Below are 23,358 nucleotides of genomic sequence, written 5' to 3'. Positions count from 1 at the left end.
CTAATTGAATATTTATTTAAATTACATTTATTTACAAATAACTAAATACATTATGTTAAAACCCAAAAAAATACAAGTACAATTCACATAAAAAAAACATAACTTTGAACAAAAAGCAGTAAAAAAATAACTTTATATTGAATGACACCATTTCTAGTTAAAATATAAAAAAACACATATTATCCTTTTATAAATAAAAAATAGCAATTGTTCTTACAAGCACGACATCAACATTTTTGAAAAGAAATTACAAGTTGTAGTACAACTTCTGTCAAAAAAATTGAAACACGATTTCATTAATGAGTTTAAAAAAAAGTTAAAAATTAATAATTAAAGCACAACTTTTACTTAAAAAAAATTCCAAACAAAATCATCTATCAAATAACGATTTTTTCTATCAAAATTGTCATCTAAAACCGATTTACCTATTTTTATAACTTTTTTTTAAATTATCCATTTCTATAATGAAAAAAACCCACAAATTGCACATCTTTAATAACAGAACCTATATAATATCCCTTTGAGCTTTCAAAGACAAACCATATAAACAAAACATCTAAACACAAACATAAAAATTGTATTAATTCCTATATTTTTTATAATATATAAGTAGGTACAAACTTCTTCTCATTAAACTGATTTTATGAGATTAAGTTAGACTTAAAATTCACTTTGTAATAATATATTTAGTGTATATGTTACCTGCAATAATATATTTAGTATATATGTTACCTGCAGAAGTGACATATTTTTGAAAAATTTACAGATAATTTTCGTTCGTTTTTATTGAAATGGATTTTATTTAAAAAAACTACGCAATTGGATAACTTGTATTCATAAAAATAAATTTCAAATGAAAAAGTAGTATTTGAAAACATGATTTCTCTTGTGATCACTTTAAAAAAAAATAGAAGACATGTTTTCATGTACGAGTTTTATTTTTTTTTTCTTTTGTAATTACATTAAAATTGTGTTTTAAAGCACATTTTTTTAAAGATTTGTCTATTATGTTAACTTATTTTCTCAGTCTTCTTTGAAAACACGAGTTTCACTTTTTATTTATTTTTAATTAAATCGTGTTTTTGTAGAGACATTTACATTTTTTTATTTTTTATTTTTTATTACAGTCTTACTTGCAAGACGACTTTTTTTCAGTTCTTTTTTTTATGTTTTAAACCATGTAATTAATTAACTATTTAAGGTTCAGGGTAATTAATTAACTATTTTAGGTTTAGGGTAATTAATTAACAATTTAAGGTTTACGGTATTTAATTCATTATTTCATAATTTTTATTTTGGAGAATTTATCATTTAATATAAATAAAGAGATTTAAAATTTATTTAATTTAATTAATTAATGAAATTACTTATAATTAAATGAAATTTTAAAATATTTAAAGCAGTGTTACTAAATTATAGATAATGTGATTATTTATTTCATTGGTTGGTAGTTTTTATTTTGGAGAATTTATTATTTTAATATAGTGAAATATTTAGTTTAGTTAATTAATTAATTAATTAATAGAATTTGTTATTTAAATAGAATGCTATTGGGAAAAGATTAAATTAGTGCCATTAAATTATATGTTAACATTCAATAGAAAAAAATTCACAATTAAAAAATCATTAAAAAAATTAAATTTAAAAATAAAAAATAATTAGTTGCTATATTAATTAAAATATATTTTAATATTTTAACTACTAATTATTTAAATTCTAAAGTTAGTAGTTAAAATCTCGAAAGATAATTAAATATTAATTTAAAAACTATTTATTAATAATATAAGTTAATTTAAATATCAATAATTATTTTAATTTTAAAATAATATATAATGTAGTCAAAATAATTTAAATTATTTTTTTTCTTCACAAATTTATTTTTATTTAATAATTTTATTTTTGTTTCATAAAACAAATTATTTATCATTGTCTAATTTCATTACAATTATAAATTATCCAACATAATAATTAAATAACTAAACTAACTAAATATTTGTTTATATTACAATGATAAATTATTCAAATTACATTCAATTACAAAATACGAATTCAATGCATGACTGAAGAAAAAAAAGTTAAGATAATAGAAAAAAAAAACTTCAGAAAACATGTTTCAAAGCACGAGTGAAAATGAAAATTCAAATCACGACTGAAAAAAAAATAGAAGTTGTTCATGAAAGCACGATTTCTAATTTTAAAAAATATCAGAGTAAAAATTGTGCTTAAAAGCAAAACTTTTTATTTGAAAATCATTTTTACAAACATGAGTTGTTCAATTATGTAATTTTTATGAAATATTACACAATTCGGTAAAAATGAATGAAAATTAATAATTTTTATAAATTTATCTATGCTTGTAGGCACTAGCTTGAATAATTATTTCTTGTACCATATGCACTATGTTCCTGCTTAAAATTAAACCCTGTTTCATAATTTTAAATGAGACCTTAAATCATATTAATAAAAAAATATTTTTCTATCTTAGAAAAATGTATTTTTGCTACCAATTAAAATATTAATGAGAGGTCATGCAATAAGTCAGAAGATTAAAATCTGAATTTTATAAAACATATATACAAAAAATAAGATCAAGGATCAAAATAAGACCTTAAGTCAACTAATAAAAGATTATTTGTTTTATTTTAAAAATATATATTTTTACAAACTATCAATTAAGAGTGTGAGTCTTATAAGACCCTTACATTAAAGTAAAAAATACAAAAATAAATGTTTAAAAAATGATGTAGCACGGTATTACTCACAAAACAAAAATTAAAATTTTATATAATGACTTATGAAATGAAAATGACTCATGAAGATATTCTAAGGAATGACATTCATAAATGTTGATACATTTATTTTGAAAAAAAAATATTTATTCATCTATAAATAGTATTAATGAATAATTAATATTTGTTTCCGTAAAAAAAATGTAACATTAATATAAACATTAATGTATGTATTACCAACAAAAAAACATTAATTTATAAATGATCATTTCTTCTAATTTAACTCATTATATATAGTATTGAAATAAATGTTATTTACTAATAGTATTGAAATAAATGTTATTTACTAATGTGGGACTGGAATGTGACTCTGCCTTGGTTTGTGTTGCGTTTTCTGTTAGGACAAATGTTATTTGGATGCTTCGTAATCGATAGAATATTTGTCTTAATTACTGTGGACAAATCAGATTTAAGATTACTCATACTTTTTGTGAAAGAAATGCGTGTGCTGATAAGTTGACTAATTTATGATTTATTCATAGAGAATATTTTCATTGGTATAATAAACTTTCATCTAGTCTGTTATTAGAATTTTTTATTAATAGGTATAGTCTACCTATGTATCGTTTTTGTTAACATATGAGTTTTGGTTTAGTTCTCCCATATTTTTGTATTTTTTATTTTTTTTAATAATAGTTTTTTCATGTAATGACAAATGATTGTTGTTACTTAAGGTGTTAGCCTAGCTGAGATGTCAAGTAACATAGTGATATCTAACATGAAATTTTTTTATAAAAAAAAATAAAAATAAATGTTATTTACTACATTTTCCTTTTACATGCATTTCAAAGTTATTTTAAAGAAATTCAGTAATATAATACATTTTATTTATTTATTTATTTTAAAAAAATAGTTATGTAATTTCTTATTTTACTTAATTTTCTTTTTATTTGATATAATAAATACATGCATAAATTATTTTGAAAATGTTATAAAGACCAATGGTATAATAGAGGAAAAAAAATATTTTTCATTGGGCTAGCACTAGAAGAAAACTCTTAAATACAAATCAATTTTAAAAACAAAAAATAATTAGTCATTATATTGACTAAATTAGATAATATTTTTGTGACTAAAAAATTATTTATATCTAAAATAGTTTCTACTATCAATAAAATGTATAAACTAGTTTTTAAATTGATATTTGATTAACTAAAAAAAAAGTTTAGTAACTAATTAAAAACTAAGTTAAAAATTAATTTATAAATTTTATTAATAAACTATTTTAAATATCAATATCTTTTTTATTCTCTAACATAATATATAATTTAATTAATATAATCATTAATTATTTGTTCTCTATCAAATTGATTTCTTTTTAAAGATATTTTTAGTGTTAATAAAAATTAATCAAAGCATTAATAAATATAAATTGTAACATTTTTATACACAATGGAAAGTAATCGTTTCATTGATTTTATATTAGTATATCTTTAAATGCAATACCCCTTATATTCAATGCTACCCATTTATATTAAATCATCATTTAAAACTTTTAGTTTAAATGTTTAAAAATGTGTGTTTAATTAATTAACAATATTAGTTTAACTTAATATTTCTGAAGCATTGTTCTCTGATCTTATCAGTTAGTGTTGGATGAATCAGTGCTGAGATATATCAGTTCAGTCACCCTTTTCTCTTTAAGTTGTTTTCTTAGAGCAGATTAGGTTTAATTCAGTTCTAATAAGGTAACATTGTTTTACAGTTTTAGAGACTGAGTTATAATAAGGTTTTGTATTAGCCAAGAATGATACAAACATGTTTTTCATATGATTTGAGCAATTGAAAACTGTTTTAAACTTCTGAAAGTGTTTTGGTTGATTCCATTTGACAGGAGCAATGGAGGCAAAGGCAATGCCAGAAGTGGTGCTAAACTCAGGGCAGAAGATGCCCATTTTAGGTTTTGGCACAGGAACAGTGCCCTTGCCACCACCCCATGTGCTCATTCCTGCATTCATTGAAGCCATAAAAGTTGGCTACAGGCATTTTGACACTGCAGCTTATTATGGTTCTGAGGAGCCTCTTGGCCAAGCAATAGCACAAGCCCTAGATCAAGGTCTCATTAAAAGCCGCAGTGAGATCTTTGTCACCTCCAAACTCTGGTGCACTGAAGCTCATCCTGGGCTTGTTCTTCCAGCACTCAAGAGTTCATTGCAGTATAATTTTGTTACCCTTTTATTTGATTCTTATTAAGTTTTGCCTTTTGAAGTTGATCTGTTCATTTGATTCATTGTTTGTGTTGGTTGGTTGATTGCACAATTTTTACTATTTCTCAGTCCAAATTAACATTTTAGTTTGATCATCATTGTCAATTTTAATTCATGAGAGAATATATGGTTAATTAGTGATCAAACATCGATTAATGATATATAACTAAAATGTAGATAAGTAGAGAGGGGACAATTTTCACTGAATGAGCCAACTTTTTAGATGGATATTAAACTTGAATCAAATTTGTTCATATGCTTGATTTGTATATATTTCATGTTTGAGATTCACAAGCCTAACATATTCTAAAAATTTACATTTTCAATTTGGATTCGAAAATCATAACAAAATGTTAAAAGAATGTTATTTTGATAACTCCATAGTCAAAAATATCAGTTTACAACATTTTTTCATTTTCTTACATGATTTATATTTCAGTAAAAGATTATTTTTTCATTTACTTTTAACAGTTGTAATCTGCAGTAATTCATGTGATTTATGCAACATTCATCCTCAAATTATAGAAGTTAATTGTTTGAATGTTACATTTTGATAGGAGGTTGGGGCTAGAGTATGTGGATCTTTACCTAATCCATTTTCCAGTGAGGCTGAGACAAGGAGCTAAAGGAATCAAGTATGGCAAAGAAGACATTCTTCCTTTGGACATGAAAGGGACATGGGAAGACATGGAACAATGCTCTAAATTGGGTTTGGCCAAATCCATTGGTGTAAGCAATTTTGGGGTGAAAAAGCTTGCACAGATTGTTCAAAATGCTACTATTACTCCTGCTGTTATCCAGGTACTCTTATGTTACTACCACATCAATCAATTGCATAAATAAAACCTTCACAATTCACATAATTAAGGGTGAAATCTGATTTAATTAAGTTTCTCAACTTTTAGGCCAAAATATTGATCTTGGTCCTTTCATTTGAAATCGCATCCTTCTTCATAAACAGTGTACAATGTTTCGAATTGTTGCCATGATTATGTTTTGAGCAGTAAAATTATATTACAAGCAATGCAACTGATGTTTCCCAAGTCTTACAGATACAACAAAATACTATTTTATTTAACTCTGTTGTATTTAGGGGGAAATATCATCAAAGTTTGTGTATGAAATTGAGATTTTTTGGGTTGTTTGTAAAATGGGTGTGCAGGTGGAGATGAACGCAGCATGGAAACAGGAAAATCTGAGAAAATTCTGCAAAGAGAGAGGAATTCATGTGAGTGCATGGTCCCCTCTGGGAGCCAATGGAGCTGTGTGGGGTTCCCTTGCTGTTATGGACAGTCCTATTCTTAAGGATATTGCATCCACATTAGGCAAGAGTGTGGCACAGGTGAATTAAACATACACCATCAACCATGTTTCATTTTATTCTTTTAAATAAACATAAAACAACTTAAATGCATTGTTTTCCTCGTGTATATATATATATATATATATATATATATATATATATATATATATATATATATATATATATACTATTTTCACTTTTTAGTTCATTTTTATGATCTTGCAATGTCCAAATCTTTTAATTTTGACATTTAATAGCCGTTTTTGTTAAAAAAAATGCTTAATTGGTTTTATCCTCTTGGGCATGTGAGATTTTTTTTTTTAAGATTATGTCATATCAAAAGATTAATACACTTAGTAATTATATTTCTTAAAAAGTGGACTTTGTAAGATGAGATTTACACTCACTATGAATTATTTTTTATCTTTAGTTGATAACATTTCTTACCTCGAAAATCTCCAACATTTCTTACTTTGAAACTATTGTACATGTGATTATATATTTACGAATGATCCGATAACAATACAATAGTGGATGACACGATAGACCAACAAATCTTGTTATAATAAAATCTAAACGATTTTGATAATATTAAGAAGTAGATAAAACTTAATTCAACTTTACAAAACTGATTTCTAAAGTGAGATTTATACTCGATCAACATAGGATCTCTAACAATATTTTTTATAAAAACAAAAGAAAATGAAAAAAAATACATGAATTATAAAAGAATCACAACAAAAACTAGAAGCTAAAACAAATATGTTTACAAAGAACTAAAAGGAAGTTTAGGGCAACATAAAACCAACACCTTTTTTATGTCACATTCAATCTTTACACTTGATTATTTGAAAACACATGTGTAATCTACTATGGAAGAAATTGGTATCATAGCCTCATTTTATTTTCAAATAGTTTGACAGAAAACATTGAACTTAGGATTCTAAAGTAATGATGTGATGTGAAACTTAGTGGTTAGTGTGCAATTGCAGGTTGCACTGAGGTGGATAATAGAGGAAGGTGCAACTCCAATAGTGAAGAGCTTCAACAGTGAGAGAATGAAGCAAAATCTTCAGATTTTTGATTGGGAGCTGAGTGAGAGTGATTCAGAGAAGATCAAAGAAATAGCACAGCACAGGGGTTTCAAAGGTGAACGTTTTGTCTCTGAATTTGGCCCTTTCAAAACTCTCGAAGATCTTTGGGAATGACTTCACTTCAATCTCATCAATGCTGTTTCTGCTTTCAAGTGGAAAACACTGTTTCACTTCTTCTAAGAATTTTCCTTTCAAATAAAGAAGGTTTTAAATAAAGTTTCATTCTTATACATTTTCAAGGCAATATTTTTATACTATGAAGCAATGAAAATTTGATAGATATAATTTTTAATATAGTTATTATAAAATGGTATCTGAATGTTAGGGTGGTAATTACTTGAGGAGCCTAAGTCTAAAATTTATTAGCATAAGCAAAATAAAAAACAAATGATACTCACTTTCTTGAGAAGCTCTACAAAGGTCCCACATAGAACCGTGAACTCAGACAAGACTGAATATGATTATTTATGATGAAATTTTTTCCAAAAAGAGCCAACGAAAGTTATTAATTATTTATTAGTATTAGTATTTGTATTATCAAAATTATTATAAATATTTGAAATAAACTATTGTTAGAGGGACTCAAATATAAATTAGAATAAACAAAAGACCATTAACCATTATAATAAACAATTTTTATTATTATATTATGATTATTATTATTTTTATTATGATTATACTTATTAATATTATTAATATTATTGATAAATTATTTATATTATTCATATAATTATTATTAATAATATTATTAATATTATTATCATTATTAATATTATTAATATTATTAATATCTTTAATATATTAATATTATTAATTATTAAAATAATATAAAAGAATATTATAATTAATAATAATATTAAATTTATTTATGAATTTAATTTAAATCCGTAAATAAAATTTATAAATAATAATAAATTTATGTAATGCTAAATTTACCTACCAAATTCAGATTAATAAATAATAATAAAATAATAAAAATTTATCCATAAATTTAAATCTGTGGATAATTATTTTTTCAGTAGTATCAAGTTAGAAAGTCATAATTTAAAAAAAAATACTAACAAAAATCATTACAAGCATCAACAAACTTCAATTTTGAGTATTACACTTTAACATTTTAAATTTTATTTTCTAAAAAAATTAAATTAATATTTTATTTTTTGTCTGTTGAAATTGGACAGAACACCTGAATTTTATTACATACCTAAAAAGAATTCAATTATCTTAACCTAAAAACAATATTTTGTGTGGATGTGTACTTCTTTCATGAAGGACATAATATATTGCAAAGAGAAAAACCAAATACACTTAATTAATTATAACTAATATCAATTTTTAATTTAAAATTAAATAAATAAATAAATTAAAAAAAGTCTTTTTACTTAATCTTTGATAAATGGATTTATTTAATACAAGAATAAGTAGAAATAATTAATTTTTAGTTTGAATATTTTATTTAATAAAAATAATATTTTGTATGAATGTGTACTTCTTTCATTAAGGACATAATATATTGTAAAAGAGAAAATACAAATACAATTAATTAATTATAATTAATCTCAATTATTAATTTAAAATTAAATAAAAATAATAATTATTGATTTTAGAATTGCACGGTTGCTCTTGTTTTTTGTTTTTTATTTTTAGCAATGCAAGGTGAGATTCAAAGAAGATCCTCATTGAACACGAACTTAACAAGTGGTTAAGTAAGTGTGAATGTTCACTTCTAGATGACAAAAGGAAAAAACACAAGTATATGATGATTATAATGAATGAGGCGAAAATTAAAGAATGAATGAAAATGACCAAATGGTAAAGACATAATTAAGAACATAAGAAGGAAAGGTAAATGCCGTAATGAAAGGATGGAAAAGTGATAAGGTGAAGGAAGCTTACGGAGAAATGGAGAGGATGATCATTCCACTTGGAGGGTGGGAATCCCCAAGATAAGTGAAGGAAGAGTTGCCACTTGAGGTGCTTACACACTCAAGATAAAACCCAAAACAATTTAGGAGACAAAACTCATTAATCACTCAAGCAGAGTTTCTTTACTATCTTCAAAATCAAGTGAAAATACATGAGGCAAAACATCCTATTTATAGGAATTGGTGCCTTGGTGGGCAAGATTGGGGAAGGTAGAAATTGATTAAGAGAGGGACGACCTAAGGGTTGACCTAAGTCAAAGCCGCCCCTTAGTTCTAGCTTCTAGAAGCTAGGGCTACCTCTTAACCCTAATGGACTTGACACAAACTCAATTTGATAAATACACCCCTGTTATGCTATATGAACTCTACTCTATTGAAATTAAAAACAAATAAATTAGCTGGTGCTCAACTTCCATGACTTGGACTCTGCTCCTGGTGATCTCTGAGGAATGATGGACTCTGAGACACTGGCTAGTGGTTGGTCCTGACCTAACCCTGGAAGGTTGGGCTTGGTCAAGGGATGCTCTATCTTTCAGGTCTTCATCAATTAGTCAAGTTCCACAGTGCAGGCAATACATAGGGAACATGTGGCTATCTGAAGATGGGCCTTACAAGACCTTGGAAGAACTTTGGGATGGAGACATTAGAATATTTCTCCAAGACTCAAACTGGGTTTTAAGATATAAATAATGAGAATAAATCAGATGTGAGTTCGCTATTATGAACATGTCTTGTACTATCATTATCATTATGGTTTGATCTATCTCCAAATAAGAACCTAGTTGCCCTTAGTAATTATTTCACAGGGGCTCTTGAGTTGAACAAAAGTGACAATTTTATCAGAAGGGTGAGGTTGTAATGCCTCTTCAACTCAAAGGAAATGCAAGTCTCGATGATTTCCTCTTATCACTTGCCTTTCCATCCTTTCCACCAAAAAGTAACAAGCAATGTTGTTATCACCACCACTCACTACCACTATACTGCACTAGCATTCTCTGCAAGTGTTTATGCATTTTGCTCAGTGTTTATTTCATGTTCATGGATTTTTCTTAGTTACTTGGCCTTTTGGAAAAGAAAATTAACGCACAATATTTCTACAAACATTGTCCTTCTGCTAAATACATATATGCATTGCGGAAAGCAAAGTATATCCCCATAAGTATATTTGATAAATCAGCAGACTTTATTCAGTAATTAACCAACCAATCCCCTTCTGAAGAAACATGTATTCTCAATCATGCTTTAGTCATTAGAGGACAAATGAAACTGTGAATGAAACCATATTAAAGATCCCAAATTAACTAAAAATTACAACATTTTCATAGTATATAACTGGGTGTAAACTTAACCTTATAAACCAGTTTTATGAGGTTAAGTAAGAATTAAAATCCACTTTTTAATATATCTCTTATGCCAAAAGCAATAATTAGCAAGATTGCATGCTTAAATTGGCCAATCAAATGTAAATTAGTAAGTGTCCACAAGATTAGCTTGCACTTTAGTAGCAAAAAATTAATTTCTTTTCCTAAACTTAATTGTGTATACTTTGTTGAGACACTAGACTCTCTAGTCACCTCTAAACAGTGTCATCTTATTGCTGATAAAAAAAAAACTCTAAACAGACTAAAACTCTCACTAGACAATCTTATGAATATGAGTAATCTAAGATTTTGACAATAACAAACATTATAGTATATATATGTTTCTAAAATCAAATGTTGATGAAAAGTAGAGTATTTAGTATTTTGAGTTATGAGCATGTTATTATCTAATGTGAGATCTCAAAGTTTCATTAGGATAAACTTTAAACGGCTCTGATATCATATTAAAAATTAGACTTTAAGTTTAACTCACCTTTAAAAAATTGACTTATAGAGATTTACACTCACTTATATATTATAAAATAATTTTATATCTAATCGACACGGATCTTTACCCATGCTAAACAAAAGTCTATAAACTCTATTAAATCTCCTTTCTAGAGTCAATTGTTCCAATATAGTTAATTTTTTAACTTATAAAAAAGCTAGCAAGTTAATTTTTTTTTGTTCATCACATTTTAGTTCCTAAAGACTACTGCTTTAATTTAATTACAATTAAAAACTAATACGCGACATTAAATTCAGGGACTAATAACTTCAACTAGTGAACTAGTTATTTCCTCTGTCTCCAACATACTTCCACTTATTACAGTTCATGATAATTAACCCATTTCACTTCATATTACTTAAGGTATTTATCATAGTGCCTGAGTTACTTAGTGAAATTAAAGGTTTGAATTCAGACTATCAAGAAACAACAAAAACAATAAATGAGGTTGCGTACAAGCAATAAACCAAAGATGCTAGGGAAAAAATCAGTTAATTTATGTGGACCGGTTCATGCTTTCTATAAAAAAAAGCAGTGATGTTTTCATGTGTTTGTATATATGTGGACCGATTCATCCAAAGAGGATATTTCTAGTTTTCTTCAATGGACTTAGAATTAACACTTTCTTATGTTGTATAACAACATTTCTACACACATCAAACCCAACAGAAAATATGGAAGCAAAAAGAATCCCAGAAGTGATACTAAACTCAGGGAAAAAGATGCCAGTGATAGGCCTTGGAACTGCATCAGTTCCTCCTCCACCACATGAAACTCTCACCTCCATACTTATTGATGCCTTTGAGATTGGATACAGACACTTTGATACTGCTTCTCTTTATGGAAGTGAGGAGCCTCTAGGCAAAGCTGTGGAAAAGGCTTTGGAACTAGGCCTTGTGAAGAGCAGAGATGAAGTATTCATCACTTCAAAACTATGGTCATCTGATGCTCACCCTGACCTTGTTCTTCCAGCTCTCAAGACCTCACTGCAGTAAGTACAAGGAGCTTTAACCACTCATTTGGTTCCAATATTTTAAAAACTTCACTTTTTAGCTTCTATATCTGAAAACTATTGTTTCAATTGTTACAAATATACCTTTTGAAAGCTTATATGATCATCCTCTTATACAGTTTGTTTCTATTGTTGCATGTTGTGTAAATTTCCATGAATCTGCTTAGGAAGTTGGGGTTGGAGTATGTAGATCTCTATTTGGTTCATTGGCCAGTGAGGCTGAAATATGAAGCCAAAGGGACATCTGATATATTGAAGGAAAATGTGATGCCCTCCTTTGACATGAAAGGAATATGGGAAGCTATGGAAGAGTGTTGCAGATTAGGCTTGGCAAAGTCTGTCGGTGTGAGCAACTTCGGCATCAAAAAGCTCAACCAGCTCTTGGAAAATGCAACCATCCCTCCTGCTGTGAATCAGGTATGAAGGTTTAGCAACTACATGTGGATTAATGTTCAAACAGTGATGAAAAAGTTGTTGATTTTGGTGATTCCTTCCATTGGTTTTAGGTGGAAATGAGTCCCTCATGGCAGCAGGGTAAACTCAGAGAATTTTGCAAACAGAAAGGAATTCATGTGAGTGCATGGTCACCACTGGGATCTTACAGAAGTTCTTTTGGTACAAATGCAGTTATGGACAGCCCAATCCTTAAGGAAATCGCTTGTGCAAGACAGAAGACCATTGCTCAGGTTCTCTTACTATCTCAGACTTCAACTCTCACCACCCACATTACAATGATACATTAAAAGATGCTGGTTTGCAACTATGATTTGATTCAGTACAATTTTAGAATTAATCAATTTCAACTAAAATTTATTTGTCTTTCCAGTTATAATCTGTTTGTTACATGGTTGTGAACATCTTATCATCTATTATCTATGATATATATATCTATGATGGTTAAAAATGGATGAATGGCAATGCAGGTTGCACTGAGATGGATATACGAGGAAGGGGGAATTGCTATTGTGAGAAGCTTCAACAAGGAGAGAATGAAAGAGAACCTTGAGATATTTGAGTGGGAACTGAAGCAGGAGGAATCACAGAAATTCAGGGACATTCCACAGCTTAGGATGTTTTCTGGAATAAACTTTGTATCAGAAAATGGACCCTACAAAACCTTGGAAGAGCTTTGGGATGGAGACCCTTGAAATCAAATCATGTGTAATAATTTCCATGTCTCTACCAATTTAGGTATGCAACTCATGGCATGGATTCATCAATGTTGCCAATCAATTTACTTTAGGATCTGTGTGATGATTAATAATGATGCTTCAACTTTTCACCAACATTATTCTTTCACAAAACGTTGCTGTACAAGTTATTGTAATCTTCGGTAACTCTAAAATAATTATTTTTTAATTGGATATGCCCAACAACTAATCAGATATGTATATTGTTTCTTTATGTTTAAATGTGTATATTATTCCTATAATTATGATTCATGATAATTTCGAAAATACAATTTTTTTATTTTATGAAATGAAGAAGAATAAAGAAATTTAATTAACATTAGTATTTTTAATTAGTGTGAAATTAGATTTGAATTAACAAAGTTATAAATTACTTTTAAAAAAATACGTTGTGTATTAATGACATAAAATTTCAAAAATAACATAAAATAATAAATGTTCCTATAATGTATCTATTTTATAATTTTTATTTTTACAAAAAAGATCGATGGTTTTATCCTATAATATAAAATTTTATTATTTTCGCTTCTTAATCAAGTCCAACAGGAAAATTTTAAATTACAAAAAAGTAGGAGTTAAAACGATAAATTGGATATGTTAGAAGCACGACTAAGATATTCAAACCTTAATTTAATTATCTGAGTTTTAGTACATATTGAAACAAGACACAACAACATTTAATTACTTCATTTACTTTCACTCAAGATTATACATAAATTTATTCATTAATAATATATAACCAATCTTTTTATAAAAAACCATATCTAATAAACTAAACTAGAATGAATATTTAAGTGATAATATGAAACGAAAAAAAGAAAAAAAACATTAGTCGGAGAGTAGATCAGTTTATCTAATAGTGTAATATAATCACTACAAGAAAATTATTAAATAAAAATTAATTTTAGAGATAAAAAATAATTAGTTATTATATTGATTAAATTAGATATTATTTTACAGATTAAAAAAATTATTAGTTTTAAAATTAGTTTCATAAATAGTTTCTAAATTGGTATTTAATTAATTAGTTACTTTTTAATAATCTTTTTCTATGTGATGGCAGATGATTGTTATTGATGGAGATGTGAACCTAGTTGAGATGTCAAGTTGCATAATTATGTCTAACATGAAAGCTTTTAAAAAAAATAATTGGTTGTTAAAACTTTGGTAGCTAATTAGATATCAATTTAGAAACTATTTATCAATAATAGAAACTAATTTAGAAACTAATAATTATTTTAGTATCTAATTTAGTTAATATAAAAACTAATTATTTTTAATTTTTAAAATTGGTTTCTATTTAACTATTTTCTAGTAGTGAATTATAAATACTCAGAGAACAAAATTTTATTATTTAAAAAATCAATAAACAAATTTTACAAGTTAGATTTATTTTAATAAGACTCTTATAATATTTTAAGAAGTATAGTTCCTATTCTTTTAATGATTCAGATTTTTAAAATTGAAACATAAAAAATAATATATAATATAATCTTACATAGTTTTATTAGTAGAGGTGAACGTTAATGTAAGTTTATATACTTTCCCTTTTAATTCATTGAAGTGGGATAAAAACTGTGACGAAATTCCTGAATTTCAAAATGAATAATACCTCAAATGTTCTAGTAGTGTTATTTCAATAGACTTAAGGTCTGACAAATCCTTTTTTTTTTACGTTTAATATAGTCTTACATCATTTAGGAATCAAGATCAAGATGAGTTTATATACATCTTTTTTCATTAATCCGTAAAATGATTTTATAAACAAAATCATAACGAAGTTTTTAACTCTAAAACAAACTATATCTTAAAATATTATCTCAATGTGAAAGATATATATTTAGTCCAAAGGTTTAGTTTAATTTATTTAAATTAACTATTTTGTTAGTTCATTTTATTAACACCTCCAATAACAAAATAAGGTGGAGGCTCTAGATCAGGTTGAACATATAGTATCAAAAATATATATATATATATATATAATATAATTTATTTTTTAATTTCTAAAATACTTGTTTAAAAATAATTTATAACAAATAGTTAGTTTTAAACGTATAATTTATATTTTGAACTTGTGATAAATAACTTATTTGGAATACAGTGCTATTTTTAATTATTGATGTTTTTAAATATTAAAAAATCAAAGTTATAAGTAAAGATGAAAAAACATATTATAAAAGATAACACATCAAGAAAAACTCCTATGAATGTTTATTGAAAGAAAAATAGAAAACTTTTGTTGACTAATGATGCTTAAAAACACTCTAATTGAACATAATTAGTTTAATTTATATGTATAGAGAGAACAAGATTTGTTGTGGATTAGAGTAAATAAGAGAAGTGTTTGTTCTTAAAATTGATTTTGAATAAGTGCTTTTGGGAAGAGTAGATTTGGATGATATTTTTCGGTTACACGCACCACACAACACAACAGAACGCATGAAGAGATGAAAGCAAAATGAAGAAGTGCTTCCAGCAGCAGCGGTTACAACCGCTACCCTCATGTCAGATTCTTGCTTTCTCTGGAACCCTTCAGTTCCAACTTAGCTTCTCCTGTTTCAAAGCCAAGAAGCGCGTTTGGGTCCCCGAGGCAAAGCTCAATTACAAGCCTCAGCTTCGGGTTTCGAAGCGAGCGCCGAAGCAAAGTCGAGACCACCCGAAACTCTTCTCACCCGATGCTGACGTGGAATTCTCTTCCGAACTGAGCACGGCGCAGTGCAACGCGATTCTGAAGCGGCTGGAAGAGAGCGCGGAGGACGACGCCGAAACGCTGTCGTTTTTCGAGAAGATGAGGGAAGGCGGGAAGCTGGAACGCAACGCCGGCGCTTACAATGTGATACTCCGCGTGGTGAGCAGAAGAGGAGATTGGGAAGGCGCGGAGAAGCTGATTTCTGAAATGAAGGCGAGTTTCGGTTCCGAATTGAGCTTCAACGTCTTCAACACTCTTATATACGCCTGCTGCAAACGGAATCTGGTGAAATTGGGGACGAAGTGGTTCCGAATGATGTTGGATTATGGCGTGGCGCCCAATGTGGCGACCGTTGGGATGCTCATGGGCCTTTATCGGAAGGGATGGAACCTGGAGGAGGCGGAATTTGCGTTTTCCCAAATGAGAGGGTTTGGAATTGTATGTGAATCTGCGTATTCTTCGATGATAACAATTTACACGCGTTTGAGGTTGTATGAGAAGGCCCTATGCGTGATCGAGTTTATGAGAAGGGACGAGGTGGTGCCGAATTTGGAGAATTGGTTGGTGATGTTGAATGCTTATAGCCAGCAAGGAAAATTGGAGGATGCTGAGAGAGTGTTGGAGGCAATGCAAGAAGCAGGGTTTTGTGCTAATATTATTGCTTACAACACTATGATAACTGGTTATGGGAAGGCTGGTAAAATGGATTCTGCACAGAGATTGTTTATGAGGATTCGACAGAGTTCACAGTTGGATCCGGATGAAACTACTTACCGATCCATGATTGAGGGTTGGGGTAGAGCTGATAACTATGTGTATGCCACGAGATATTATAAGGAGCTCAAACAGTTGCGGTTCAAGCCCAATTCCTCCAACTTGTTTACATTGATTAAGCTGGAGGCTAAATATGGAGATGATGAAGCTGTCTTTGAGATTCTTGATGATATGGTGGAGTGTGGATGCCACTGTTCTTCTATAATTGGTACTCTGCTGCAGGTGTACGAGAGTGCTGGAAAGGTTCATAAGGTGCCACATCTGCTCAAAGGTGTGTTTTATCAGCACGTGCTGGTCAACCAGAGTTCTTGTTCCACTCTGGTCATGGCTTATGTGAAGCATCGGCTGGTGGATGATGCCTTGAAAGTGTTGAATGACAAAGAGTGGCGAGATTCTAGATATGAGGATAACCTCTATCATCTTTTGATTTGCTCGGGCAAAGAGGCAGGTTTTCTGGAGGATGCTGTGAAGATATACACCCAAATGCCCAAATGTGATGACATCCCAAACATGCACATCGCCTGCACCATGATTGACATTTACAGTGTCATGGGCCTCTTCAAGGATGCCGAAGAGTTGTATCTGAAGTTGAAGTCTTCGGGAGTTGCCTTGGATATGATTGCTTTCAGTATTGTTGTAAGGATGTATGTCAAAGCTGGATCTTTGAAAGATGCTTGCGTGGTGTTGGAAGCTCTTCACGAGCGATCAGATATTGTTCCAGACAAGTTTTTGTTGTGTGACATGCTGCGTATTTATCAAAGATGTAACATGGTGGATAAATTGACTGATTTATACTACAAAATCTCGAAAAATCGAGAGGATTTCGACCAGGAACTATATAATTGTGTCATAAACTGCTGTGCTCAGGCTCTCCCAGTGGATGAGCTTTCTAGGCTTTTTGATGAGATGATACAGCGTGAATTTGTGCCTAGCACAATTACCTTTAATGTCATGCTTGATGTCTTCGGGAAAGCCAAGCTTTTCAAGAAGGTTCGGAGGCTGTACAACATGGCTAAGAAAGAAGGCCTGGTTGATGTGATCACTTACAATACAATCGTAGCTGCATATGGCAAAAATAAAGACTTCGACAACATGTCATTGACAGTCCAGAAAATGGAATTTGATGGATTTTCAGTTTCCCTTGAAGCATACAATTCAATGCTTGATGCTTATGGGAAAAATGGTCAAATGGAGACATTTAGATCTGTACTGCAAAGGATGAAGGACTCAAATTGTGCCTCTGACCACTACACATACAACACTATGATCAATATCTATGGAGAACAAGGATGGATTAATGAAGTTGCTACCGTGCTTACAGAATTGAAAGAATGTGGACTCAGACCTGATTTGTGCAGCTATAACACATTGATCAAGGCATATGGGATTGCAGGAATGGTTGAAGAGGCAGTAGGTTTGATCAAGGAAATGAGAAAAAACGGAATAGAACCCGACAAGACAACCTACACTAATCTTATCACTGCACTGCGACGAAATGATAATTTTTTAGAAGCAGTTAAATGGTCATTGTGGATGAAGCAGATGGAATTATGAATTTCACAAACTATGGCGTTCCTATAAGTGGTTCTGGACCTTCTAACCCTCGTTCTATGAAGAATAGTTTTACCTTAAAAGTCATACATCAGTACAGTCTTCCCTTGGTAAGATTTTTCTGTATATCTTGTAGCAAAAATAAAACAAACAAACAGAATATGTACTTTGCTGTATGAAGTTTTGCTAATTTGTGTATCAGTAATCTCGTAATAAAATTATCAATAATATTTTGAATACACTTGTAAATTATTAAAAATGGATAGAAATGTATTTAAAATATTTCTCATGAACATCACATCTAGTTCTAATAAATGATTGTACTCAACAGTTCAAGATTGAAGTTCTTGACCTCTATCTCTATCATTTATTTTTGTAATTGCAATAAGGTGTTGAATGAAAAAAGAAAAAACATTTTTTAACGATTTCAAATTAAATTTATATTATATGACTAACATAAAATGTATTATATTATTTAATTGTTTATTTAATGTATTGCTAATGTAAAAAAAAAATTATACTATCAACTAATTATAAATTACGATAACTATGACTACGGAAGTTTATGATAGATGCATATTGTGTCAAGACTTTTAATTTTTAAACTCTGGATCCTACTCATTGACCCACTCATGATTTAATTTTAACCAAATGAAGCAGTTGCAGAAACCAAGAAGCAAGGCTGATGAAATTGAAATTACACTTGGATCCATTCAACATGTAAACACAGTTCTCGAAATTGAGATGTCTGAAAGAAACTAAAAATAGGAAACATTTTTTAAAGCAACATTTCAGTGCTACTTGTAACATGAAAAATAAGTTTAGGAATTTCTTTTACTGATGAAAACACCATAGAAAAGGAGAAGGATAATTATTCTGACACTACTCTTAATTCTGCAATTAAAAGAGGTAAAATTAACAATCCTGTTTCTTCATTCATAACGACAAAAGGATACAATATATTCATAACAAATGAAGTACACTCAAACAAATTTCTAATAAACACTGATTTAGAACTTGTCTAAAACAGATATTAATACCAACAATGGATGGGAATGGGTCTAAAAGTGCACAGCACTATAAACTAGTAACAGCAGAGTTTGCATAGCTACTATGAATGCTATGTTCAGATTGTTAATAATCTTCTCACTTCCACCTCCCAAAGGTTCATCGCCTGAAACAAACTGAAGTGGTGATTTTGGAAGCTTCTTTGGAGAATCACTTAGAGGTTGACACTTCATTCCCGAGAGGCAATTATTTGTTGTACTGAAATTAGAAAATGGAAGTCAGAAAAAGCACACTACTATATATGAAAAGGAGAAAAAGTTGTTTGAAAAGATGGGTTTGAAAAACCCTGAAGAAGTTAAATCCTAATGTAGCTTCTCACTATCAGAAAAGCATAAAAAAATTAACTTACACAAGTTCAATGTTTTTATTCTTTAGAGATGTGGGTATGGAACCATTGAACCTGTTGTTAGACAAATTCCTGCACAAAGAATTGGAAAAATTTAGTTTTCAATGTAGAGTTCAAAACACCTGATGCATTTGTTGGAACATGGTGTGTATGTATAAGAATGAAACTTACAATGTTTTGAGATTAGGCAGAAGACCAAGGAAATCAGGAATGGGGCCTTCTATGGTATTGTTTTGCAAATGACTGCAATTCAGAGAAGTTTAATTGATAAATAGAAAGCCAAGGTTTGATTGTAAAAGATGCAACAACAAAAATTGTGGATTTTATGTTTCTCACATGATTTCAAGTGCATTCATGGAACTGAAATCCGGAAGTGTGCCTCGCAGATTATAACCATTAAGATACCTATGTTTTACCATCATATAAATAAAAAAAGAGTTAGCAGTTATTTTGTGTATAATTTCTAAACATTGTTCTGATAAAAAAAAATTCTAAACATTGTCTGAAAGAAGAGATATGAACTTACAATGCAATTACTCTAGGCTTGACTTCACTGTTGCATTGTATCCAATCCCAGTTATATGGATTTGGTAGACAAGGGTCACCACTCCACTCCACAAGCACTTCAAATGCCAACTGCAGTTGTAGCAAACCTTGCACTAAATTCACAAAAGAAAGTGACATTTTTTTATTATGAGGAGACTAAGAATGAGAACAGTAAATTTGGATCAAACAACCATGTATATAGATTGTCAAATAGTGGTCACAATCATTTTATAAAGTCATGAGCATTTTTTAATCTTAACCACTTGGTTTGTATCAATAATTCTCATTTCTCAAAGATAAAGAGTTATCAAATTATGTGCTCCCTGTAGAGATATATACATATTTTGATAACAACATAACACACTTACCATCTCTGCTATCAGTTCCTGCAGTTAATGTATCACTTAAGGTATAAACTTCAAGAGCATTGAGTACAGGAGGAAGGGTGGAAGTGGCTGAAGCCTGCAGAACAAATGAAGTGTTTGCTGAAGCTGTCACGTTGGTGATGTACACTTCTTTCACACTTCCAAAAGGAGGAACTATTGGACTTAAAAAGGGTTTGTTGTCTACGTACATTTGAATGGATCTTTTGCCTGCTGCACTTTCATTCACTTCTGAGAAGTAAGCAGTGATGTAAATAGGAAGCTCCTCTGTGGGCAGCCTATTGATGAACTGCATGTTCTGTGTAGTGCTTGAGGAAATAACTGCATTTCCAAGTGCAGCTTGTGGTGGATGATCTTCTGCTGTACTAGTGTCAATACCTGATGCCTCACTTTTCACTTCAGAAAGACCTATACCAAATGATGGCGTCCATATTCGATCAAAAACATCATCTGGGTACCTACCATATTCCAGTTGATGCAACAATAACAATATCAAACACCAAATTTGATGGCAAACATTTTTCTTTTGGAAAGTGTATTATACAATAAAATAAAATGAAGTGCTGCTTCCAAATGCCATTCAATCTAATTCACCAATAATGTGAAGAGCTTTTACAGTCTATTCAGCCACAAATATCATACTAAATTGGTTAGTTTTTGTAAATAATAATTACAACTCTTAACTAACATTACATTGGTCTAGGTCTACAATTTAAAAGTCTTTATATGAAAATTAAACTCTGTTTAAAATTATATAGAAATTTTGGGAGGTAGTTTAGCTATGAAGAAAAAACTTCTTACTCAACAGTTAAACTTTAGCATTCATGGACGTTGTTCAAGGGAAGAGTGTTTCAAAACTTGCTATAGTTGGAATAAGGGAATCCTTCTATATACTATATAGAGTGAGGAAATTCAAACTTTTTGTTCAAATACCATAAGTTCATAACATATACTTCTACTTATCATAGTTCATAAATCTACTACTGAGTGAGGGTAATTGCTAATACCTTATAGTTTGATTTCCACCAAAAGCATATCTCCATTGCAAAATCAATGCATGATTGGGATCAACATGACTGTACATTGTGGGGTCCAAGCTACGTACTTCAAGGGATGATATGAAGGGAATCTGGTTAGGCTTTGTTTGAGCAACACATATGCTGGTGAAGTTTCCCTTTGTAATATATATTGCTTCATAATCTACATAATAGTAACTTGAGCTGTTGACTGTGGCCCAGTAGTTGCCATCAAACTGAAGATCAAACACTGGTGGAGAGAATTTTTTGTCATAATTGCCATAGTAAAAGCTTGCTCGGGTAAGAATTTTTTCTCCTTTCCCAACTCTGATGGAATAGCAACTCTTTTTTCTATTTGGGAATGCCCTCAGAGTGCTCAATGGATTAGAACCTAGATAGACATCATGAGACTCTCCATGTTGAATGTAGTCACCATCTCCAACCCATCTTATGTTGTTTTCATCAGTGGAAGATTGTGAGGATCCACAATCAATGCTTACAAACACTGTGAGACAAGGTTTTGAGAAGAATAGCACCCAAAGTGCTACTCCTAGAACAAAACTTATTGGAGGAACTGTCATGGATGGTTGAGAAGAGGTTTATGAAAAGGATAAGATGGTAAGTGGTGGAGTTGTGTGTTCAGCCAGGCATGCTGTGATTATATATAATGATGCCATCATAGCTTTATTAGTGATATGCATGCATGTAGTGAACTGCCAGCAAAGTTTGAGAAGATAATTATTGGATATTCAACTGTTGGTTAAGGTATTTTGTTGATGTTTGTTGTCTTCTGATTTGACTTAGGATTTATATATCATAGATTGACAGTTATGTAGTGCACAGCTTCAAAGTGATAATGGTGCAAGCAAAGTGGTGAGTGCAATGTAAGAAGAGAAATAAGAGACCAAGTCATACATGATAAAAACAAATGTCTCTATCAGCAAAGAAAGAACTCTTGAAAAAGAAAAAGAAACATTAATTAAACCACAAAAAGTTTGTTTTTTCATTCTCACCGATGGTAAAAGTGAAAGATGAAGAAGATAGATAAGCAGAATATCTCAAACCGTGATTTAAATACGAAGTATTCAAAGGTGTAGGGAGGATTGATGCTTTCCGAATACAACATTCTTGAATAGAAGAGAAAAGGGATTACAAAATAGATATTTTCTTAGAGTTTGTTAGTAAATATTCTCATCTTATTTTTTATTTTTTTTATTATATTAAAAAAACTCTTGTATACTTAATTACTTAGTTCAAAAGTAGTATTGGATTAGCAGAGAATAAATAATAGTTTCATCTCATTGTTCATGTCTTTCACATAGCTTCAGAGATATCCAGATGTCAGAGTTGCTCTGTTATCAAACCTTAAACATAAATGAATAAACTAAGCACTCATTGTTCATGTTTAGCATCATAGAGTTGACTTCAAGAGGAATTTATGGCTTGACACGTTTGATCACAAACATTTACTTGCAATAATCAAACACTGATAATTATTTTTTGTATGTTATTTAATCTTATCGTACAATTGAAAACACATGACTGTGAGATACCATGAGCCAGTTAACTACGTAATAATATGGCTTGTTTGAACAA

The 23,358-nt window shown here is 29.7% G+C and overlaps 4 protein-coding genes across 4 annotated transcripts; 3 read left to right on the top strand and 1 right to left on the bottom strand.

Annotated features, from left to right (window-relative positions):
- Positions 1-4,357: 4,357 nt before the first annotated feature.
- LOC137836529 (methylecgonone reductase-like) lies at positions 4,358-7,625 on the top strand. The gene is made up of 5 exons (XM_068645199.1): positions 4,358-4,477; positions 4,624-4,945; positions 5,554-5,797; positions 6,159-6,338; positions 7,292-7,625. The coding sequence occupies exons 2-5, from the start codon at positions 4,629-4,631 to the stop codon at positions 7,505-7,507; spliced, it is 957 nt and encodes a 318-aa protein (XP_068501300.1). The 5' UTR covers positions 4,358-4,477; positions 4,624-4,628; the 3' UTR covers positions 7,508-7,625.
- A 4,113-nt stretch (positions 7,626-11,738) lies between these two features.
- On the top strand, positions 11,739-13,485 carry LOC137837894 (methylecgonone reductase-like). The gene is made up of 4 exons (XM_068647062.1): positions 11,739-12,178; positions 12,367-12,616; positions 12,706-12,885; positions 13,123-13,485. Exons 1-4 carry the CDS (start codon positions 11,862-11,864, stop codon positions 13,345-13,347), a joined length of 972 nt encoding a protein of 323 aa, XP_068503163.1. The 5' UTR covers positions 11,739-11,861; the 3' UTR covers positions 13,348-13,485.
- A 2,272-nt stretch (positions 13,486-15,757) lies between these two features.
- Positions 15,758-21,346, top strand: LOC137837890 (pentatricopeptide repeat-containing protein At4g30825, chloroplastic). Its single transcript, XM_068647057.1, has 2 exons — positions 15,758-18,513; positions 20,747-21,346. Exon 1 carries the CDS (start codon positions 15,848-15,850, stop codon positions 18,404-18,406), a length of 2,559 nt encoding a protein of 852 aa, XP_068503158.1. The 5' UTR covers positions 15,758-15,847; the 3' UTR covers positions 18,407-18,513; positions 20,747-21,346.
- On the bottom strand, positions 19,314-22,379 carry LOC137837891 (uncharacterized protein At1g24485-like). Its single transcript, XM_068647058.1, has 7 exons — positions 21,754-22,379; positions 20,732-21,204; positions 20,344-20,476; positions 20,154-20,222; positions 19,989-20,060; positions 19,821-19,889; positions 19,314-19,669 (listed from the first exon to the last, which is right to left on the bottom strand). Exons 1-7 carry the CDS (start codon positions 22,341-22,343, stop codon positions 19,465-19,467), a joined length of 1,611 nt encoding a protein of 536 aa, XP_068503159.1. The 5' UTR covers positions 22,344-22,379; the 3' UTR covers positions 19,314-19,464.
- Positions 22,380-23,358: the final 979 nt, after the last annotated feature.

The sequence above is a fragment of the Phaseolus vulgaris genome, chromosome 4, assembly GCF_000499845.2.
Source record: "Phaseolus vulgaris cultivar G19833 chromosome 4, P. vulgaris v2.0, whole genome shotgun sequence".
Taxonomy (NCBI): Eukaryota; Viridiplantae; Streptophyta; class Magnoliopsida; order Fabales; family Fabaceae; genus Phaseolus; species Phaseolus vulgaris.
The sequence above is the reverse complement of the archived record's forward strand: the minus strand, read 5'-3'. Positions and strand labels throughout refer to the sequence as shown.